Here is a 17,168-nt window from a genome sequence, read left to right as displayed (position 1 = left end):
TGTTCCCGGACCAGCCGCACACATGGGAACTCCACCTCTCCTGGGTCATTTGTGCAAAGCCTGGCGGTGAGGTGCCCTGTGTGAGACGCAGAGGATCCTTGTGAAGAAAGTGCTCCGCAGCCCTGCAGGGGTATTGGAAATGAGCAATTACCGTGTACCCTTCCTAGCGGTTACCATCCTCTGGCTGGACGGGTGGGCACAGGGCGGCCAGGGGCCTCGGGCTCCCTAAGCCATTTCTAAGCAGGGCCGTCCCTCCTGGAATGGTGCCCAGGACTGCAATCACCTACTCTCCGTCTGCTCATTATTTTCAGTCTTCCTTCCTCTTACATCCTGCGGCTTAAAGTGGGGCAGGGGAGGAGGGGCAGGGCAGGCGGGATTGGGGACCGGAGTCCCAGGGAGCACAGCAGGGGAGGAGGGGCAGGGCAGGCAGGAGGGTTTGGGGACCACAGTTCCAGGGAGCACAGCAGGGGAGGAGGGGCAGGGCAGGAGGGTTTGGGGATTAGAGTCCCAGGGAGCACAGCAGGGGAGGGGGGGCAGGGCAGGCGGGTTTGGGGGCGGGAGTCCCAGGGGAGTGCAGCATCTCTGCCTTAGAGAAGCCAGGAAACCATCCGACTCCCACAGTGCCCTGGGGTGGTTGTCATTGGCAACCAGAGAACACAATGTAACAGCCAGGCTTGCTTGCTCCTTGAACTGTCTTGCTCTGGTCTCAGCAGAGGCCGGCCTAATCATGGGTTTCGATTATTACACTGTGTTGGACATCAACAGGAGTGCCCAGGATGCAGACATAAAGAAGGCGTAAGCTTGGGATAAGAGGGATCTTCCACAGCTTCCTCAGCCTCCCTCCTCCTCAATCCTTTTTCTTTTTCTTTCTTTTCCTTCTTTAATTCTTCCCTATCTTCTTCCTTCTCTTTTCCCTTTCATTCTTACAGATTCCACCCATTTCCTCTTTGTTTCTCCTCTGTCTTTCCTCCTCCCTCCCCTTCTTTGTTTCCTGTTTCTTTCCCTCCCTTTTCTCTCTCTTCCCTTTTTCCTTCTCCCTCCCCTTTCTTTCTCTTTCTCTCCCTTCTTTTCCTTCCTTTCCCTACTCCACTCTTTGTTCTAATCCCTTTTCCTTTTCCCCTTTCCTCCTTTTCCCTTTTCCTTTCTCCCCCCTTCCCATTATATCCCTTTTCCTTTTGCCTTTCTCCACCCTTCTTTATCTTCCCTCCATCTTTATCTTCTGCTCTTCATTTGGCCCTCCAGGAGACAGGATGCCTGGTTTTGTGTCCTCCTTCCCCCGGACCTCCCTCCCTCATTTCACTATTCCCTTCCCTTTTTTCCATCTCTGAATTCTGTCTTCCTTCCCATTTTCTAGATTTTAAACAGGAGGGGAGATGGGTCTTTAGTTCCACTCACTTACCCTGAAAATTAAGGAGTGTCCAAATTGTGCAACGCCAAGACTTTTTGAGAAGTTTCTTTGGGGCAGCAGAAGGGGGAGAAGGGTGGGAAGCTTCTTTCTCTTCCCCCCTTGGCCCAAGCAGGGGCAGGAGTGAGGTATGGGATGCTGGGGTTATAGGGTGGAGAAGAAGATACAGAAATTATTTCAGGGAAAGACAGCTTGGTACTCTGAGATGACCCATGACAGCTAGAAATTTCAAATGGGAGCCTAATTGGGAAGGACTTCTGGGGAATAGGGATAATGATCTGGAGAAGAACCCCAAACTAGCAATCTGAAAGTCTGGATTTGTCTGCTTTACTGCTAATTGAGAATTCACTTCTCTCTGGGTATCTGTCTTCCCATCTATAAAATGAAGGGGTTGGACTACCGCATCTCTAAGACCTCTTCCAGTTCTCACGTTCTTTGTTCTAAGGTCCCTTCCATCTCTGATATAATACATTTTTCACTACTTTGAATAGTGATCTTACCTCCTACAGATTCAATTATCATCTCTATCCTAGTCATTCCCAGGTCTACTTAGATAACCCTAACCTATCTCCCTAGCCTCAAGACTTGTATATCTAATATAGCTCAGACTGGGCAGCTTAAACTCAACGTGTCCAAAATTGGAATCATTGTCTTTTCTCCCAGGTCTTTCCCTCATTCTAACTTCACTGTACTCCATGTCTGAAGTTCTCCCACCCCTCATCTCTACCTCCTGGCTCCCCTGGCTTCCTTCAAGTTCCCGCTAAAATTCTACTTTCTGCCAGAAGCTTCTCCTGATCCCTGTAGAAGCTAGAGCTTTCTCCCTTTGATTATCTTGCTTCTTGTTGTTCAGTGTATTTGCTAATACTTTCAGCAAAGTATTTGTTTTTTTAATTAAATTTTAATTTTATTTTATTTAATAATAACTTTGTATTGACAGAATCCATGCCAGGGTAATTTTTTACAACATTATCCCTTCAGCAAAGTATTTGTAAGAGGTAAGATCCATTAACATGACTTTGAGGCCCTTATCATCTCAGATATGCTGCAATTTGTCAGTATTCTTTATAAAACATGCCCAGAACAAGATAGGAGATCTATCCTCTCCCTCACACTCTCTCGATGTGAATTGACTTCTCAATAGTTTCAACAGCACATTCTGGAATTGTTCAAGAAAAAGTTCACTGGCTCATAGTTTACACACACTATTTTTTTCCCTTTATGGAAAAATACCTTTCTCTAGTCCTCTGACCCCTCTTTCATTTTCACTGATATTTCAGATATCACTGACAGTGGTAGCTCCTCTAGGTTTATTGTCTTGAATTCATTCCCAGCTCCCAAGGAGATCTCCCAATATTTGTCCTCCTTATCTTGAGAGTTAGTTCTTGAATTACTCTCTGGACCTTAGTTCCCTTATCTGTAATATAATGGATAGATTAGCTAATTCCCCTTCCAGTTCCAAATCCCATCATCCAATGTAGTGGTTTGGATACAGCCACTCCATGATCCCTGAGGGTCCCATGTAGGGGGAATTTTTGGGTATTTCCATTTCCAGGCTTCATAGGATGGGAATTTCCATTTCCAGGCAGAGGCCTTACCATAATGCTCTATTGTCTGACACTGAAAATGTCTATTCCCTCTTCCCCACTCTCCCACTTTCCAGCTCCTTTCACTTCTTCCCCCATCAGAAAGTAATATTCCACACCTTTAGTGCTCATAACTTTATAATGAAGAGAAGTCATTTTTTTACTCTTCTCCCAAGCCCAACTGGATCATTGAAATTACAGGCCAATTCAATGTTTTTTCTTTCTATTTATATTACTGCAGTTACTGACTAGATTATTTTCTTGGTTCTATTTTTTTTACTCTCATCAGTTCAGGTAATTCTTCCCGTGTTTCTCTACATGCTTCACATGATCTTATACAAGATCAGAGAAGGTCATATTTTATGCCTTGTAGAAGGTCAGAGAAAGCCATGTTTTGTAGCTAATAGGTCATTCCCGGTGTGTGGGTCAGAAACCATTAATAAAACAACTGGAGAGATCTCTAGAAGCAAAGCAAAGTTTATTTACGTTCTCGCGAGAATCGGGCATCCCACCATCGAAAAGACAGTTGAAGGGAGGTAGGGTCGGTGCTTTTATCCCTAACGCAAACTCCCCCTCCCACCACTGACCCTCATCCTTATTGGCTGAGCATCTTACATTCTAAACGCGGGAACTATCCAAGAAATTGAACTTGGCCAACAAGTACATAGTTGCCCATATTTGGCTGAAATAGGGAGGATAACAAGGGGGCTTAAGTATGCTCTTGGGGGATAACAGGGAGGGGATAGCAGGAAGACTTTAAGTATGTCCTTAAGATAGCAGGGAGGAGACACTTTGCAGGGAGGAGACACTAAGTATGCCCTTGACCTTAAAGTCCTTCAGGCCTACTCAAACTTTGAAATAGATGAAGACTTACTCGATTTTCACAACTGTCTTGAAAGATCTCATTTTATCTCGTTCACTGGAAACGAGAGTAGCTGGGAAGTTTTCCTGTGGGCAGTGGATCTGGAAAGATGGGGAGGATTTGGAGGGAAGTAATCCCTCAAAGGAAGGAAAGGAAATGATGAAATATTTAACTGAATCATAATGTACTGATCACCTCTTCACACTACTTAGGCTCTTATCTCCTACAGATTCAATTATCATCTCTGTGCTGGGGATTCTCAGATCTACTTATATAACCCTAACCTATCTCCTAACCTCCAGACTGGTATATCCAGTTACTTATTGAATATCTCAGACTGAGCTCGATATGAGCTCAGAGATAGGAATAAGTCTGATCTTGCTATGAGGCTTTGAGTCAGGGAATCTGAGTTCAAATCCCACCTTCACTTCTCACTGTAAGTTTCGGTGGGTTTCAGAATCCTCATCTATAAAATGAAGAGCTTGGAGGAGGCGGTCTGCCCCTTCCGGCTCTACGGCCCTCCCTTCTCCCTTCCAGGTACCGGAAACTTGCCCTGAAGAACCACTGGCTAAATGCCCGGGATCCACGCTCGGTGGAGCGTTTTAAGCAGATAGCAGAGGCCTACGATGTGCTGAGTGACCGTAAGTGAGGAAGCTTTGGAAGCCAGGGCCTGGGGTCCGGAGCTAGGGGACTCCCTGGGCTTTCGGGGCTTAGTATGTTGGAAAACAGCATCTGAACCCTTAACAACCGTGTGACTTTGAACAAGTGTCTTTGTCTGAGTCCGTTTCCCCCTCTCCACCATGGACGTGATAACGTTTGGCTGTGAGTGCGGAAGAATCAGGAGTCTCTCTTTGAAGGGCCAGTATTGCTCTGAATCTTGTTAGCCCCCCTGCTGCTCCACAGCCTCTCCCAGGAATTGACACCGGTGGTCTTTCTCCTCACAGCTATAAAGAGAGCTATCTATGACAAATTTGGAGAGGAAGGTCTGAAGGGCGGGATCCCCCCTGAATTCAGTTCCCAAGTGACATGGACAAAGGGTTATGTCTTCCATGGGGATCCCAACAGAGTCTTCCATGAATTCTTCGGGGGAGACAACCCCTATAGCGGTAAGAACTTCCCCTCCACCACACCCCCTTCTTCATTTTCTACCTTCCTTCGAATCAGTTCCTAACCCTGTTTTGAGCCCTGTCAGGCTTGGATGCTTTGGGCTATCATTTCACTTTTTTGGAGCCTTAGTTTTTTGGGTTTTGTTTTTTTTGGGGAGAATCAAATAAAGATAATAATCTCATGTCCCAAGTGATGGGTGCAAAGCACTTTGTAGAACAATAAAGTGCTATAGAAATGGAAAATACTGTGATTATAGAATTACAAACTATCTAGGATCAGCTCCTGCAGGGACTCAAACCTTTTGTAGTCCTGGGCCCCTTTGGCACTCAGTCTGGTGGTATCTTTGGACCCCTTCTTAAAATAACGTTTCTAAATGCATTAAAATAAAATATATATGGTAAACAAAGGAAACAAATTATTTTGAAACACATTTATCAAAAACATTTAAAAACAAGTTCATGTATCTCTTGTTAAGAACCTTTGATGTAAACCAAATCCATTATTGGACAAATGAGAATCCAGAGGTTCAGGATGGGTTAATGACTTGCCTAAAATCACAAAGTCAGAGCTGGGATTGAAAGCTAAGTTTTCTCACTCCAAATGTAGTTCCCTTTCCAATATAGGGCTTGGTCTGTCCTCCCAAATTCTAAAAGCGGGGTTGTTCTAGCTGTTTACTCAGGGTAAATTCCTACTTTGTCTCCACTGCTCTCCCTCTGTCTCTGCAAATGTTAAAACTCTTTTTTTGGGTCCCTTTCTTCCAATTCTATTAAGATCCCAGTACTTCCTGACTTCTCAGGACCCCCACTGCAACCCCTACTAGGGTCTGGCCTTCAAGGAAGTCTAAGAATTGCCCCTTTTTTGTAGGCTGTAGCAACAGGCAGAAATAAGTCTGAAGAAGGGGAGGGGGAAGGACGAGTCCAGTGCTGGACATGTTGCTGGAGGCTGCAGCCAGGAGAGCCATCGAGATGACAAGAGGCTTTCTCTAGCAGAGGCAGATGGTGGGGGTCACAAAGAGCTGGCAGGACATGAGTGGCATGTTATAGATGGAAAGGGATTATCATGTGGCCTTGTTCCCACTCTGGACTTGAGCTTCCTCATTTGTAAAATAATTAGACAATTTGGATGTCTCAAAAGAAGAAAGGGAAAAGTGTGTAAGAGGAAAGCACTGAGAGTGGGAGGAGGGGAGAGAAAGAAAAGGGGAAGTGATTTCATCTGTATGGGATGAGCAAAAAGGAGAGAACTGGAGGGGAAGCAGACAGCCCCATTCTCATCCAAACTAGTTAAAGGAGGGAAAATACCCATATGCATACAGAAATACACCTTTCTCTGCAGGCAAATAGGAAGAAAAGGACTAAAGGGAAGGTGGAGAACCAGGGGGGAGAGAGATTCAGGTAGGCATCCGTCAGAAGCAAATCGTTTCTGAAAGAGGTGTCAAGGAGAAAAAGCAAAAAAAAAAAAAAAAAAAAAAAAAGAAAGAAAGAAAGAAAGAAAGAAAAGAAAAGAAAGGGATTAGAGTGAAGAAAAAACCAACAACTGGCAATCATAACTGAATGTGAATGTGACAAACTCACCCAAAAAAAGGAAAGAGCATGGCAGAATGGGTTAGAACCCAGAACCCAAAATTATTTTGTTTCAAGAAACATTTGAAACAGAAGAATACACAGAATTAAAATAAAGGATCTTTTTTTCCAAGCAAAACATTTCTTTCAACCCCTATTTCTTTCAGCCGATCCTCATATGACATGCCCTTGAAACCTTTCAATCTCCTGTGTAGCCTGTGCAGATCTCCTGTGCAGATATTCTGTAGCTTGGCAGCGTCGTTGCTAAAAGATGGTGGTGTCCAGAACTAGATTCCTGATAAGGAAAAAATCTTCCTTCAGATATATACTGAATGTATGACTCTGGGAACCTTGTTTATCCTTTCTATGCCTCAAGGTCCTCATCTGCTAAATGGGGTTATTGGATTTGATGGTCTAAGGTGCCTTCTAAATCCGTGCTCCTAAACCCAGAGTAGAATGCAGTGGGACTGTCACTTCCTTAGTTCTGGACACTGCATTTCTTAGTGAAACCTTAGATCGTGCTAGCTTTTTTGTGACCATCATTTTCCATTACTAATTGAATGTTGATTTTTCAGTCCCTACAACTCCCAGATTTTTTCACAGAAACTATTTATCTACCCATGTTTTCTCCATTCTGAAGTTAGAAGTTTGGGTTTTTTTTTTTTTTTAACTAAATGAAGAACTTTATTTCTTTATTTGTGTGTGTGTGTATACACACACACACACACACACACAAAATTAGCTTTTACTTTTCAAAATACATGCAAAGGTAGTTTTCAGCATTTGCTCTTGCAAAATCTTATGTTCCTTTTTTTTTTGCCCTCCCTCCCTACTTTCCCCCCCATCCTAGACAGTAAGAGGACTATATTTCTATTAGATTTCATTTTATTAGATTTGGCCCTTAATTCTAGCTCAGACATTTTTGGGAATCCTGCCACTATATTCCAATAACTTAGCTGTCCCTACTGGAAAACAGATCTGATGCACATGCAAATTACTGATTAAAATGTTATTACTCAGTATGGAGAACAGATCCTTGGGGCTTTACACTAGAGCCCTCTCCCCATTCTAACATAATCCTTAATAACTAATCTTTGGGTTCATTCATTTGCCAAGTTCCAAATCTTTCAACTGTATTATTATTGAACTCCCTATCTCTATTGCCCATAAGGGTAGCATAAAACAGACTTGGCCAAGTGCTTCACTGAGATCCAAGTATGCTTTTCCTACAACATTCTCATGCACTTGCCGTTCTGGTGACTGTCAAAAACAGAAATGAGATGACTGGAAGGACCGTGGCTTATCGTGATTACCTCATTCTTTTCTCACTAGCCTATCTCCTTTCTAATATAGTCTAGAATTTCTCCAGAGTTCAGAATTAAGGTCACTGTCCTAGAGTTTTTAGAGTCTCCCCTTTTCCCTTTCCCCCAGCCCAGACAGAACCTTGGCTGTGAACTGGGCCCTAGGTTAATAGAGGCAGTAGGATTCTAGGAGCTAAGGGTTTGCAAGCCTGTGGGGGGCTTGGCTAGTATGTGTCAGAAGGCCTGGGAGTGGGGTCAGCGTTGTCAGTATCACAGACCTTTGGGGTCCAGGCCCACGGGTCTGAGTTGGGGGTGGGGGATGCTGGTCCCAAGTGGGATCAGGAGCCATGGGCATGAGCTTCTCCGGCCCCTTGGGCAGAGTTCTTTGATCCTGATGGCATGGATGTGAACTTGAACTTTGGGGGCCTTCGGGGCCGTGGGATCAAGAAGCAGGACCCTCCCATCGAGCGAGATCTCTACCTGTCCTTGGAGGACTTGTTCTTTGGCTGCACCAAGAAGATCAAGATTTCCCGAAGGGTAAGAGCCCCCCTAGGTCTCCCAGGGTGCCCTCATCCACCCCTGGACAGGACTTGGGTTACTCAAGGAAGTTTGTGGGCTAAAGCGAAGCGCTAGACAGACCTCCTGCCCCAGGGGCTCCCCACCCCTCCTGAGACCTCCCCCTCAGGAGGCCGCTTTCCCCAAAGGAGCACGGCTGTGAGGGGGACTCTTGCCCATGATGAGCCCGGGCTTGGGTCTCAGGTCTGCTTCTCGGCACGTGTGTCACTTTGGGCAGCTCCGGCTCCGGCTCCTTGGGCCTCAATCCCCTTCCCTTTCCCCAGATCGGACATTGCCCCCGGGTAGTAAACGCGTGAACAGGAGGGATCAGACGCTTTCTGCACTGTAAGTCCCTGGGTTGCCATTCTCCTCTGCATGGCCAGGGAAAGGTAAGGGCCGTCCCTAGAGGAGAGAGAAAAATCCTGCTGCTGCCGCTGCTGCCCAGTGGCTCGGGCCTCCTTCGCTGAGTGCCCCGGGGACCTCGGTCACTGCTTCCCCAGTCCCTCCCCCATCCCTCCCACTGCGCTGAATACTCCATTCAGCCCGTCCCCTCTGCCTAAGGAGAAAGGGATTTCTCCCTCCCGTCCCTGTTCCTCCCTGGGGCCCTCCCAGCATTATTGCCCAAAGACGAGCCCCCGCTTTCCCGCTGCTCCTGCCCTTCCCACTGCCCTGGAAGCCTTTCTGTTAGAGCTCTCCCTCTCCCACTGCCTCCACCTTCTCCGTCTCTCCTGCATCCTCAGCCATCTTTTCTTTTCCTGGCTCCCTCAACATGCCGGCCCCAAAGTGGAAATGGCAGAATCCCCGGACCTCCCTTTGCCCCGCTCCCCAGTGCAACTTGCCACAGCAATGAGATAACCCGGCTTCCAACCCCGCCTCCGACACCGGCTGTCTAACTAGGCAAGTCGTTTTCCTTTCCTGAGCCTCAGGAGAAGTCTGTAAAACGAGGGGCTCCCCCCTCCTGCCCCCCTCCTTCCACTTAGGGGTCATCGAGGATTATGATGTACAAACACCAAATCAACATTCCTCTTTAGAAGGCTCCCCTTTCACAGCCTCGTTGCCGCTCTCTGCCGTTCTCCAAGTCGCTCATTTTGGTCAGAGTTCAGTTCCCAGCTTGACATCTTCAGTATTTACCTTGTTTAAAAACACAACAACTTGTATTGCTTGATTCAGTCAAAGGCCAAGCAGGCTGCCATGAGAGAGGGCTACAAGTCTCTTCATAGTGGTGAGGGGCTTTCCCTGCCTCTCAGTGCTCCATCAACTCTCATTTCCAAATCAGCGTTGCTCCAATTTGGCCAAAGTAATTTAGAATGACTAGAAATAATAATGTGCATGTAGCACTTTAAGTTTTGCAATGCACTTCATATATTATCTCATTTGATTATCCCCCAATCCCATTCCTTGTTCAGCAGATCATAAGACATTGATTTCATGAGCTTCTGAAAGATCATGGAATATCATGTAACCCAACTAGAACCACCTGGCATTTCTGCAGGCTATGGCTGGTCTGAAATTATCCAGTCATTGCCTGTTTACATTGGGGGTGATTATATGCCCCCCAGACTTATAATTTGTAATGATCACAGCTTCCTCCCAATTGAGCCTCCCCTTTGATGTCCAGTCCCTCCGAGTTCATTAGACAGCCTTACTCCAGACCATGCTGCTGCCTGATCCTGAACTCTGAACTATTTTTCTTTGGTCCTAATCTATATTTCTTTCTTCTTAAACCTATATGTCTTCATCATAATCTTCTTCCTTCTTGTCACTTTTTTCCCTTCACAGTCTGAATTTCACTTATGCACTGTCCTCCTCCCATGATTCTTTGCCCTTTTGCCACTCATGTCCTGCCAGCTCTTCGTGACCCCCACCATCTGCCTCTGCTAGAGAAAGCCTCTTGTCATCTCGATGGCTCTCCTGGCTGCAGCCTCCAGCAACATGTCCAGCACTGGACTCGTCCTTCCCCCTCCCCTCCTTCAGACTTATTTCTGCCTGTTGCTGTTGACAGCAGCAGGTTCATCACCTCATAGTCATCTTCGAGGTCTCCCTCCTTCTCACACTCTGGCCAATCAGTTGCCAAACCTCATCAATCAGGTAATTAGGAGGCGCAGTGGATCCAGTGCCAGACTCGGAGTCAGGAGGACTCATCTTTTGAATTGAAATCTGGCCACTCACTGGCTGTGGGCAAGTCACTTACCCCTGTCTGCCTGTTTCCTCATCTGTAAAATGAGCAGGAGAAGAAAATGGCAATGTATTCCCATGTCTTCGCCAAGAAAACCCCCCACGGGGACAAGAAAAGTGGGACATGGCTGAAATAGGGTAGAACGACAGAGGGCTGAACCTCCGTCGCATCTCTTTAATCAGCACCTGCATCTGGGTGACATGGGGGCTAAGACCGAAGTTCAGATCCTCACATACTTACCAGAGATGTAACATTGGGCAAGTTATTCACCTCTGCCTGCCTCAGTTTCCCCTTATCTGCAAATTAGGGATAATAACAGCACCTTTCTCCCAGGGTCATTGGGAAGGTCAAATGAAATTATATTTGTAAAGAACTTTGGCCAGAATTACTATTATATTATTATTTCTCTTTGCTCACATGGTCACTATCCTGTTTCAAATCCTCATTACTTCTTGCCTGGACTATTAAAACGGTCTCCTAAATGGTCCAGTGTCTCCCTTTTTCAATCTATTCTTTATACAGTTATCAAAATAACCATCCTAAGGCATGAGTCTTATGTCACTTTTTGCTCAGAAACCTTCTGTGACTCCCTATTGCCTTTGGAATAAAATGCAAAATCTTCACCTGTGCACGCAGGACCCTTCCCAGTCTAATTACTGCCACCCAGCTTTTCATCCTCATTTCATGTTACTCCTTTTCACGGATTTTGTACCGTAGCCAAGCAAGATCCTGACTATCCCCCAATGCCAACGTTCTCCATCTCACAGCTGCATTTGTTCGAGCTTTCCTTCATGTGTGGAGTGCATTTCCTTCTCTTCTTTGCCCATTAGAATCTTCATTTTCCTTCCAGTCAAGTCAGCCACCACCTCCTATGGGAAGCCTGTTCTGATTTCTCCAGCTGTTAGTCGCTTCCTTCTCAGTTCCCTTTTATATTAGCTCTGCCCGTGTTGCATCCCCCAGCGGGGCAAGGCCCGTTTTATTTTTGTCATTACCACCCCAGCACTTAACACAGTGGCTGGCACTGGGGCAGTGGTAAGGGCACAACAGACCCTTCCTACTTGTTAAATTGGTCCCAGATGAGAATGTGGAGTGGCTCATCCCCCCTGCCAAGGACACAGCTCAGAACCACCCCTGCTGGGACTAAGGGAAGAAAAGACAACTCTGAGAGGCTCTCAGACCATCCCTTCTTTGTCGGGTTCTCCCTGATAGTCTCCTCAAACTCTGGCCCCGGGAGGTTCCCTCAGAGAGGGAACCGACTTCCAAAGTTAGAATCCGACTGGTGGCCAGGGCAGGGCTGGGGGCCGGGACATCCCACTCCTTGGGCTAGCCTGGGGAAGAGCTGAACGTGGTCCTGTGGTGGGGACAGAGTGGTCCTGAGCCCCCCTTCCCCACTGTCTTCCTCCAGGTAATGAATGATGACCGATTCTCGTCCACCATCAAAGACAAGATCCTGACAATTGATGTCCTGCCGGGCTGGAAGCAGGGAACCCGAATCACTTTTGAGAAGGAAGGAGACCAGGTGAGTCAGGTGCGACAGAGGCTGAAAGGAGACTCCGGTGGAGAGGAGACGCAATCTGTGCTGGGAGGGGTCTGCACCAGAGGACTTCCAATGTCGCTTGCAGCCTCATTCTTTTTTTTTTTTTTTTTTTTATTTAATGATTACTTTATAATGACAACATTATTCCTTGCATTCGTTTCTTTTCCGATTTTTTTTCCCCCTCCCTCCCTCCACCCCCTCCCCTAGATGGCAAGCAGTCCTTTATATGTTGGATATGTTGCAGTATATCCTAGATACAATATATGTTTGCAGAACCGAACACTTCTCTTGTTGCATAGGGAGAATTGGATTCAGAAGGTATAAATAACCCGGGAAGAAAAACAAAAATGCAGATAGTTCACATTCGTTTCCCAGTGTTCGTTCTTTGGGTGTAGCTGCTTTTGTCCGTCATTTATCAATTGAAACTCAGGTCTCTTTGTCAAAGAAATCCACTTCCATCAAAATATGTCCTCATACAATATCGTTGTCGAAGTGTATAATGATCTCCTGGTTCTGCTCATCTCACTTAGCATCAGTCCATGTAGGTCTCTCCAAGCCTCTCTGTATTCATCCTGCTGGTCATTCTTACAGAGCAATAATATTCCATAACATTCATGTACCCCAATTTACCCAGCCATTCTCCAATTGATGGGCATCCATTCATTTTCCAGTTTCTAGCCACTACAAATAGGGCTGCTACAAACATTTTGGCACATACAGGTTGCAGCCTCATTCTTGCAAGAGCCTTCCAAAGTCAGGAGGGATTGTTATCCCCATTTAACAGATGAGGAAACTGAGGTTCAGTGCAGTCAAAGCCAGAAATTATACTTGAACCCAGGTCTCCCTTTTCCCAGCCCAGATTCTGCACTACATTTGTGGCTTCCCTATACATGGAGGTGATGAATCATGAGGGTGCATAGTGAGGGAGACACGAAGGGGGGTTCATCACAGAATTGATAGGCAGTCAAAAAGTTTGGATGGGACCCTGAGAGCCATCCAGTCCCTGCCCCCAGAAAGAATCCCCACTCCAATATTCTGCTGGGCTGAAATAATATAAATCTAATCCTAATCCAGGAGAACCTGAACCCAGCCCATGTATCCCACGAGCTCTCTGTTCTCTGAGCCAACAGCCTCCTCACTCCTCCTCCGGCACGATCTGGTTGTCCCCTTCTGGAGGACGACCACAGTACTTTCTAAAATGTGGTAGCCGGAGCAGGACACAGTAACTGTGACGGGATCCGGCCCGGACAGAGCAGAGTGTCATCATGACGCTGGGGCCTGGTAACAGAGCCAAAGAGAGCCTTTTTTTTTCTTTTTTAATAGCTTTTTATTTACGAGTTATATGCATGGGTAATTTTACAGCGTTGACAATTGCAAAACCTTTTGTTCCAATTTTTCCCCTCCTTCCCCTCATCCCCTCCCCCAGATGGCAGGTTGACCAATACATGTTAAGTTTTTGACCATGGCAGAGCGCTGACTGACCCACTGAGTTTTCAGTCCCCCTAAGATCTTTTTCAGGTGAAGTATTACTATTTAAGGTTTCCCAACCATAAACTTGTGGAGTTGAATTTTTTTGAACCCAAAAAAGACTTTGCATTTACCACTGTTACATTTCATCTTACTGGATTTGATCCAGTCTCCCTTTTGTTATCAAGATTGTTATCTAATGTTACGTATTAATGCAAGATGCCCAAATTTGGAGACATCTCCACTTCAAATGTCCATGTGGACTATTTGTGCCCTCCCTACGGTAGAGCCTTCTGAGCTTCTGTTGGACTGACCAGTCACAGCCATTTTCCCACCATAATGAAACTCTGTTTTCACCATAATGAAATCATTTGGGTTATCTCTGAGAGCAAAGGACAGCCACCGGCTTTTGTGTCATTTGCAGTTCTGTCAAGAATGCTATCTTTCCTTTTAATCAAAATCACTGATAAAATGTTAAGCAGCACCAGACCGGGAATAGATCCCCAAGGCATTCCACTGGAGACCTTCTTCCAAGTGACACTGAATTGTTAGACTGTTTTCTGAATACATGCAGTCATTCAATAATCTGGTGCGCATCTTTCCCTTTCCTCTGCAGGAGTACCTTGAAGGTAGTTTTCCTAAAATCTAAGTAAATGATTCAAAAAAAAAAAAAAAAAAGAAATATAAGTTTGACATGCCTTGTTTCTAATGGAGCCATGCTGGCTCTTTGGGATCACCTTTCCCTTGGCTACATTAACTCATCCCTTTAAATTGAGCATTCTAAAATTTTCCCAGCAAGCAAAGTCAAGCTTGTTGACCTAGAAATTTGCCTTTTCTCTTCTCCACTCCTGCAGTGCTTCCTAGGTCCACTCTCTGCCCGTTTCCAAGGCCCTGACCGTGGGTCATCAATCACCTCTGTCAGTTCTTTCAGTACCCAGGGGTATAGTTCACTTGGGCCATGAGACTCGCATTCATCCCTGGGAACTCGGCGTCTCCTTACTATAACCTGACTTCTCTTGGGTTTCGATTCCTCCCTGACCATTTTTGTTCTGTTTTTGAGAATGAAGGTCATTGCCCTGAAGGAGAAAGCAGAAGCGAGCTGGAAATCCAGCAGACCTCGCTTTTTCCTATTGTTCTTTATCAGTGACCCGTTTCCAGCTCCCTTCTCCCCCCAGTCCTATTCCATTTTGACCCTTCTCTTCACCACAGCAGAGCTAAAACCAAGGCGGCCCCAAACTCCTTTTAGTTGTTTCTTCACTATCCTCCTCTTCCTTCCCCCCCAAAGGACCCTCAGCTCATTCTGAGCTTTCCATTCATGAAGTATTCACAGGACCAGGACACATTTTTGTGTTGCTCCCACTCTCTTGGACCCAGTTTCCACCTTCTGTAAATGTCTTTTTAAAATCCAGGAGGATTGAGGGTTTCTCTGGCCATTCACATGCTTTTCTTTAGACAATTCTCATTTCCCTTGCTCATCAGAGCTGCTTCCCTTTGTGTTTCAGGGTGCCATTTTTGAGCTTCCTAACCCTCCTGGGCTGGCTGCTTGTGTATAATTTCCATCTGTGGGACCCTATCTTTGAAATCTGCTCTCCTTAGCTCTAGGGCACCCGGCCAGACCGGGCCTGAATTTCCCCTTTCTACAACAAACTTGTGGGGAGTGGTCCCTCCCCCCAAGGCACCCATCATCTCCAGCAATCACTTCCTGACCGTGAGTGAGAAGCAAATCCAGCACAGAATTTCTTTCCCTCAGCTGGTTTTTCCAGGTTTTGAAGGGTCCCTGAGGGTGGGATGGGCAAGGGGCGACTTTTACAACATGCTCTGGGAGAGGAGCCCCGGGGTCTGCTGGACTGCAGGTCCTCCTACAAGCCTCCTCCCCCTCCTTCCTTGCCCAGGGCCCCAACATCATCCCGGCTGACATCATCTTCATTGTAAAGGAGAAACTGCACCCCCGTTTCCGGAGGGAGGATGACAACCTCTTCTTTGTCAGCTCCATTCCCTTGGGCAAGGTGAGCCCCTCCCCTCCCTCCCCCCAGCCTGAGTCCCGGTACTGTGGGGCCCCTCGGGGAGAGCCCGCTCTGATGTCAGCAGGGCCTGGCACACAGTAGGCGCCTAGTAAGTGTTGGCTGACAGACCCTCCTGGGGAGGCAGGGAGCGAAGAAAGGCCGATGGACTCGGGCCTGGGGTCCCAGCCTGGGTCTGCCCTTCGTGGCCTCTGTACCAAAGGCCCGTTTCCTCATCAGCAAAATGAGACCTTGGCCCAGTTGTAAATGGGAGCTCATTGCATGGCCCCGCTCCGCGGTCCCGGAGTCTGCACTGAGAAGGGGCCGGCCCAGGGCCGCACAGGGAGGAGAGTCCGGGCTGGCTCTCCCCACGGCCGCGAGCCCTGGCCTGGGAGCTCTGTGAGTGACCTCGGCCGCTGACCGCCCCATCCGAGCCTCAGGTCCTCACCTCTCTGAGGGTCCCTCCAGCTTTCATCGTCGGCACTTAGCGGGGGCAGCTGGGGGCAGAGGGAATGGAGCTTTGGGCCTCTCCCTCGGGTTCCTCAGCCTTCAGCGGGGAGAACGCCCCTCCCCGCCCCCCACAGCTTAAAAAGGGCACTCATCAGTGCCGGCGCACAGTGGGCGCTTAATAAATGCTTATTCCCCTTTTCCACCTCCTATGTGCCAGGCTCTAGGCTAAGGAGGACAGGAAGCCTCGGTCCATTCCAGGCTCCGGAGAAAAGGGAGCAGAGAAGGATGAGCTGTGATGAAATCGTGCTCCCCGTCCCCCAGCCTGACTCTCGCTGCTCCTGCCCATTTCTGGGGACCCCCCCCCGCAGAGCCGGGAAGCTGGAGGCCCGACCCCTGGGGGACCCTCACAGACCTTTCTCCCTTCCCTTCCCGAAGGCTCTGACCTGCTGCACCGTGGAGGTGAAGACTCTGGATGACCGGCTCCTCAACATCCCCATCAACGACATCATACAGTGAGTGGACCTGAGGGGGCCGGGCTTAGCTAGGGAGGTGTGGGAAGGGGCTGGACCCCCGAGGACCAGGTTCAGGCTCACAGGACTTCTGGGGCCCCTTGCCCTGGCTCTGCCACTCTTTCCCTTCTAAAAATGCCCTTCAGGCGGCCCCTGGAAAGCACCCCCTTCTCCGGAGGGTGGGGGGATTGTCCCCTCCTCTCAGAGCCAGGACGTGGAAGTGACCCCACCCCCCACCCCGGCACCCACCTCAGAGTGGTCGGCCTTGGAGTCCGGACTCCTCGGTCACTCCCCAGTCTGTGACTGGGCGCTCCACCCGTTAGCCCGTTTCCTCAGCTATAAAATGGGGACAACATCTACATTCTGGGATTGTGGAGATCAGTGAAGTATTTGTAAAAGTACTTAGCAGGCGGGAAGGGGGGCCCACCTCCTCCTCCCGGGACATCACAGACTTTCGGGGGGGGCACTCCCAGAGGCCCCCCCTTTTGGAAACATGCAAGCCTGTCTTTCCGTTGGCATTGCCCTCAGGGTAAGTTGCCCAGGGTCATACAGCCCAAGACTGAGGAAGGACCAGCTGCTGACTGCAGGGGCAGCTCCCTCCTGGTTGTTCTGGGCTCTGCCTCAGTTTCCTAGTTTTTAAAATGAGAATTGATGCTC

At 47.7% G+C, this 17,168-nt stretch overlaps 1 protein-coding gene across 1 annotated transcript in view; it reads left to right on the top strand.

The window, feature by feature from the left end:
- The first annotated feature begins 652 nt into the window (after positions 1-652).
- The window catches only part of DNAJB13 (DnaJ heat shock protein family (Hsp40) member B13), an 18,501-nt gene continuing 1,985 nt past the window's right edge, over positions 653-17,168 (top strand). Inside the window, exons 1-7 of the mRNA XM_051987133.1 lie at positions 653-795; positions 4,388-4,491; positions 4,795-4,956; positions 8,197-8,354; positions 11,954-12,067; positions 15,445-15,558; positions 16,438-16,514. Of these exons, the coding sequence (XP_051843093.1) occupies positions 728-795; positions 4,388-4,491; positions 4,795-4,956; positions 8,197-8,354; positions 11,954-12,067; positions 15,445-15,558; positions 16,438-16,514 (797 nt within the window). The 5' untranslated portion in view covers positions 653-727. The remainder of the gene's footprint in view (positions 796-4,387; positions 4,492-4,794; positions 4,957-8,196; positions 8,355-11,953; positions 12,068-15,444; positions 15,559-16,437; positions 16,515-17,168) is intronic.

Source organism: Antechinus flavipes, chromosome 3 (genome assembly GCF_016432865.1).
Source record: "Antechinus flavipes isolate AdamAnt ecotype Samford, QLD, Australia chromosome 3, AdamAnt_v2, whole genome shotgun sequence".
NCBI classification, from domain to species: domain Eukaryota; kingdom Metazoa; phylum Chordata; class Mammalia; order Dasyuromorphia; family Dasyuridae; genus Antechinus; species Antechinus flavipes.
The sequence above is the reverse complement of the archived record's forward strand: the minus strand, read 5'-3'. Positions and strand labels throughout refer to the sequence as shown.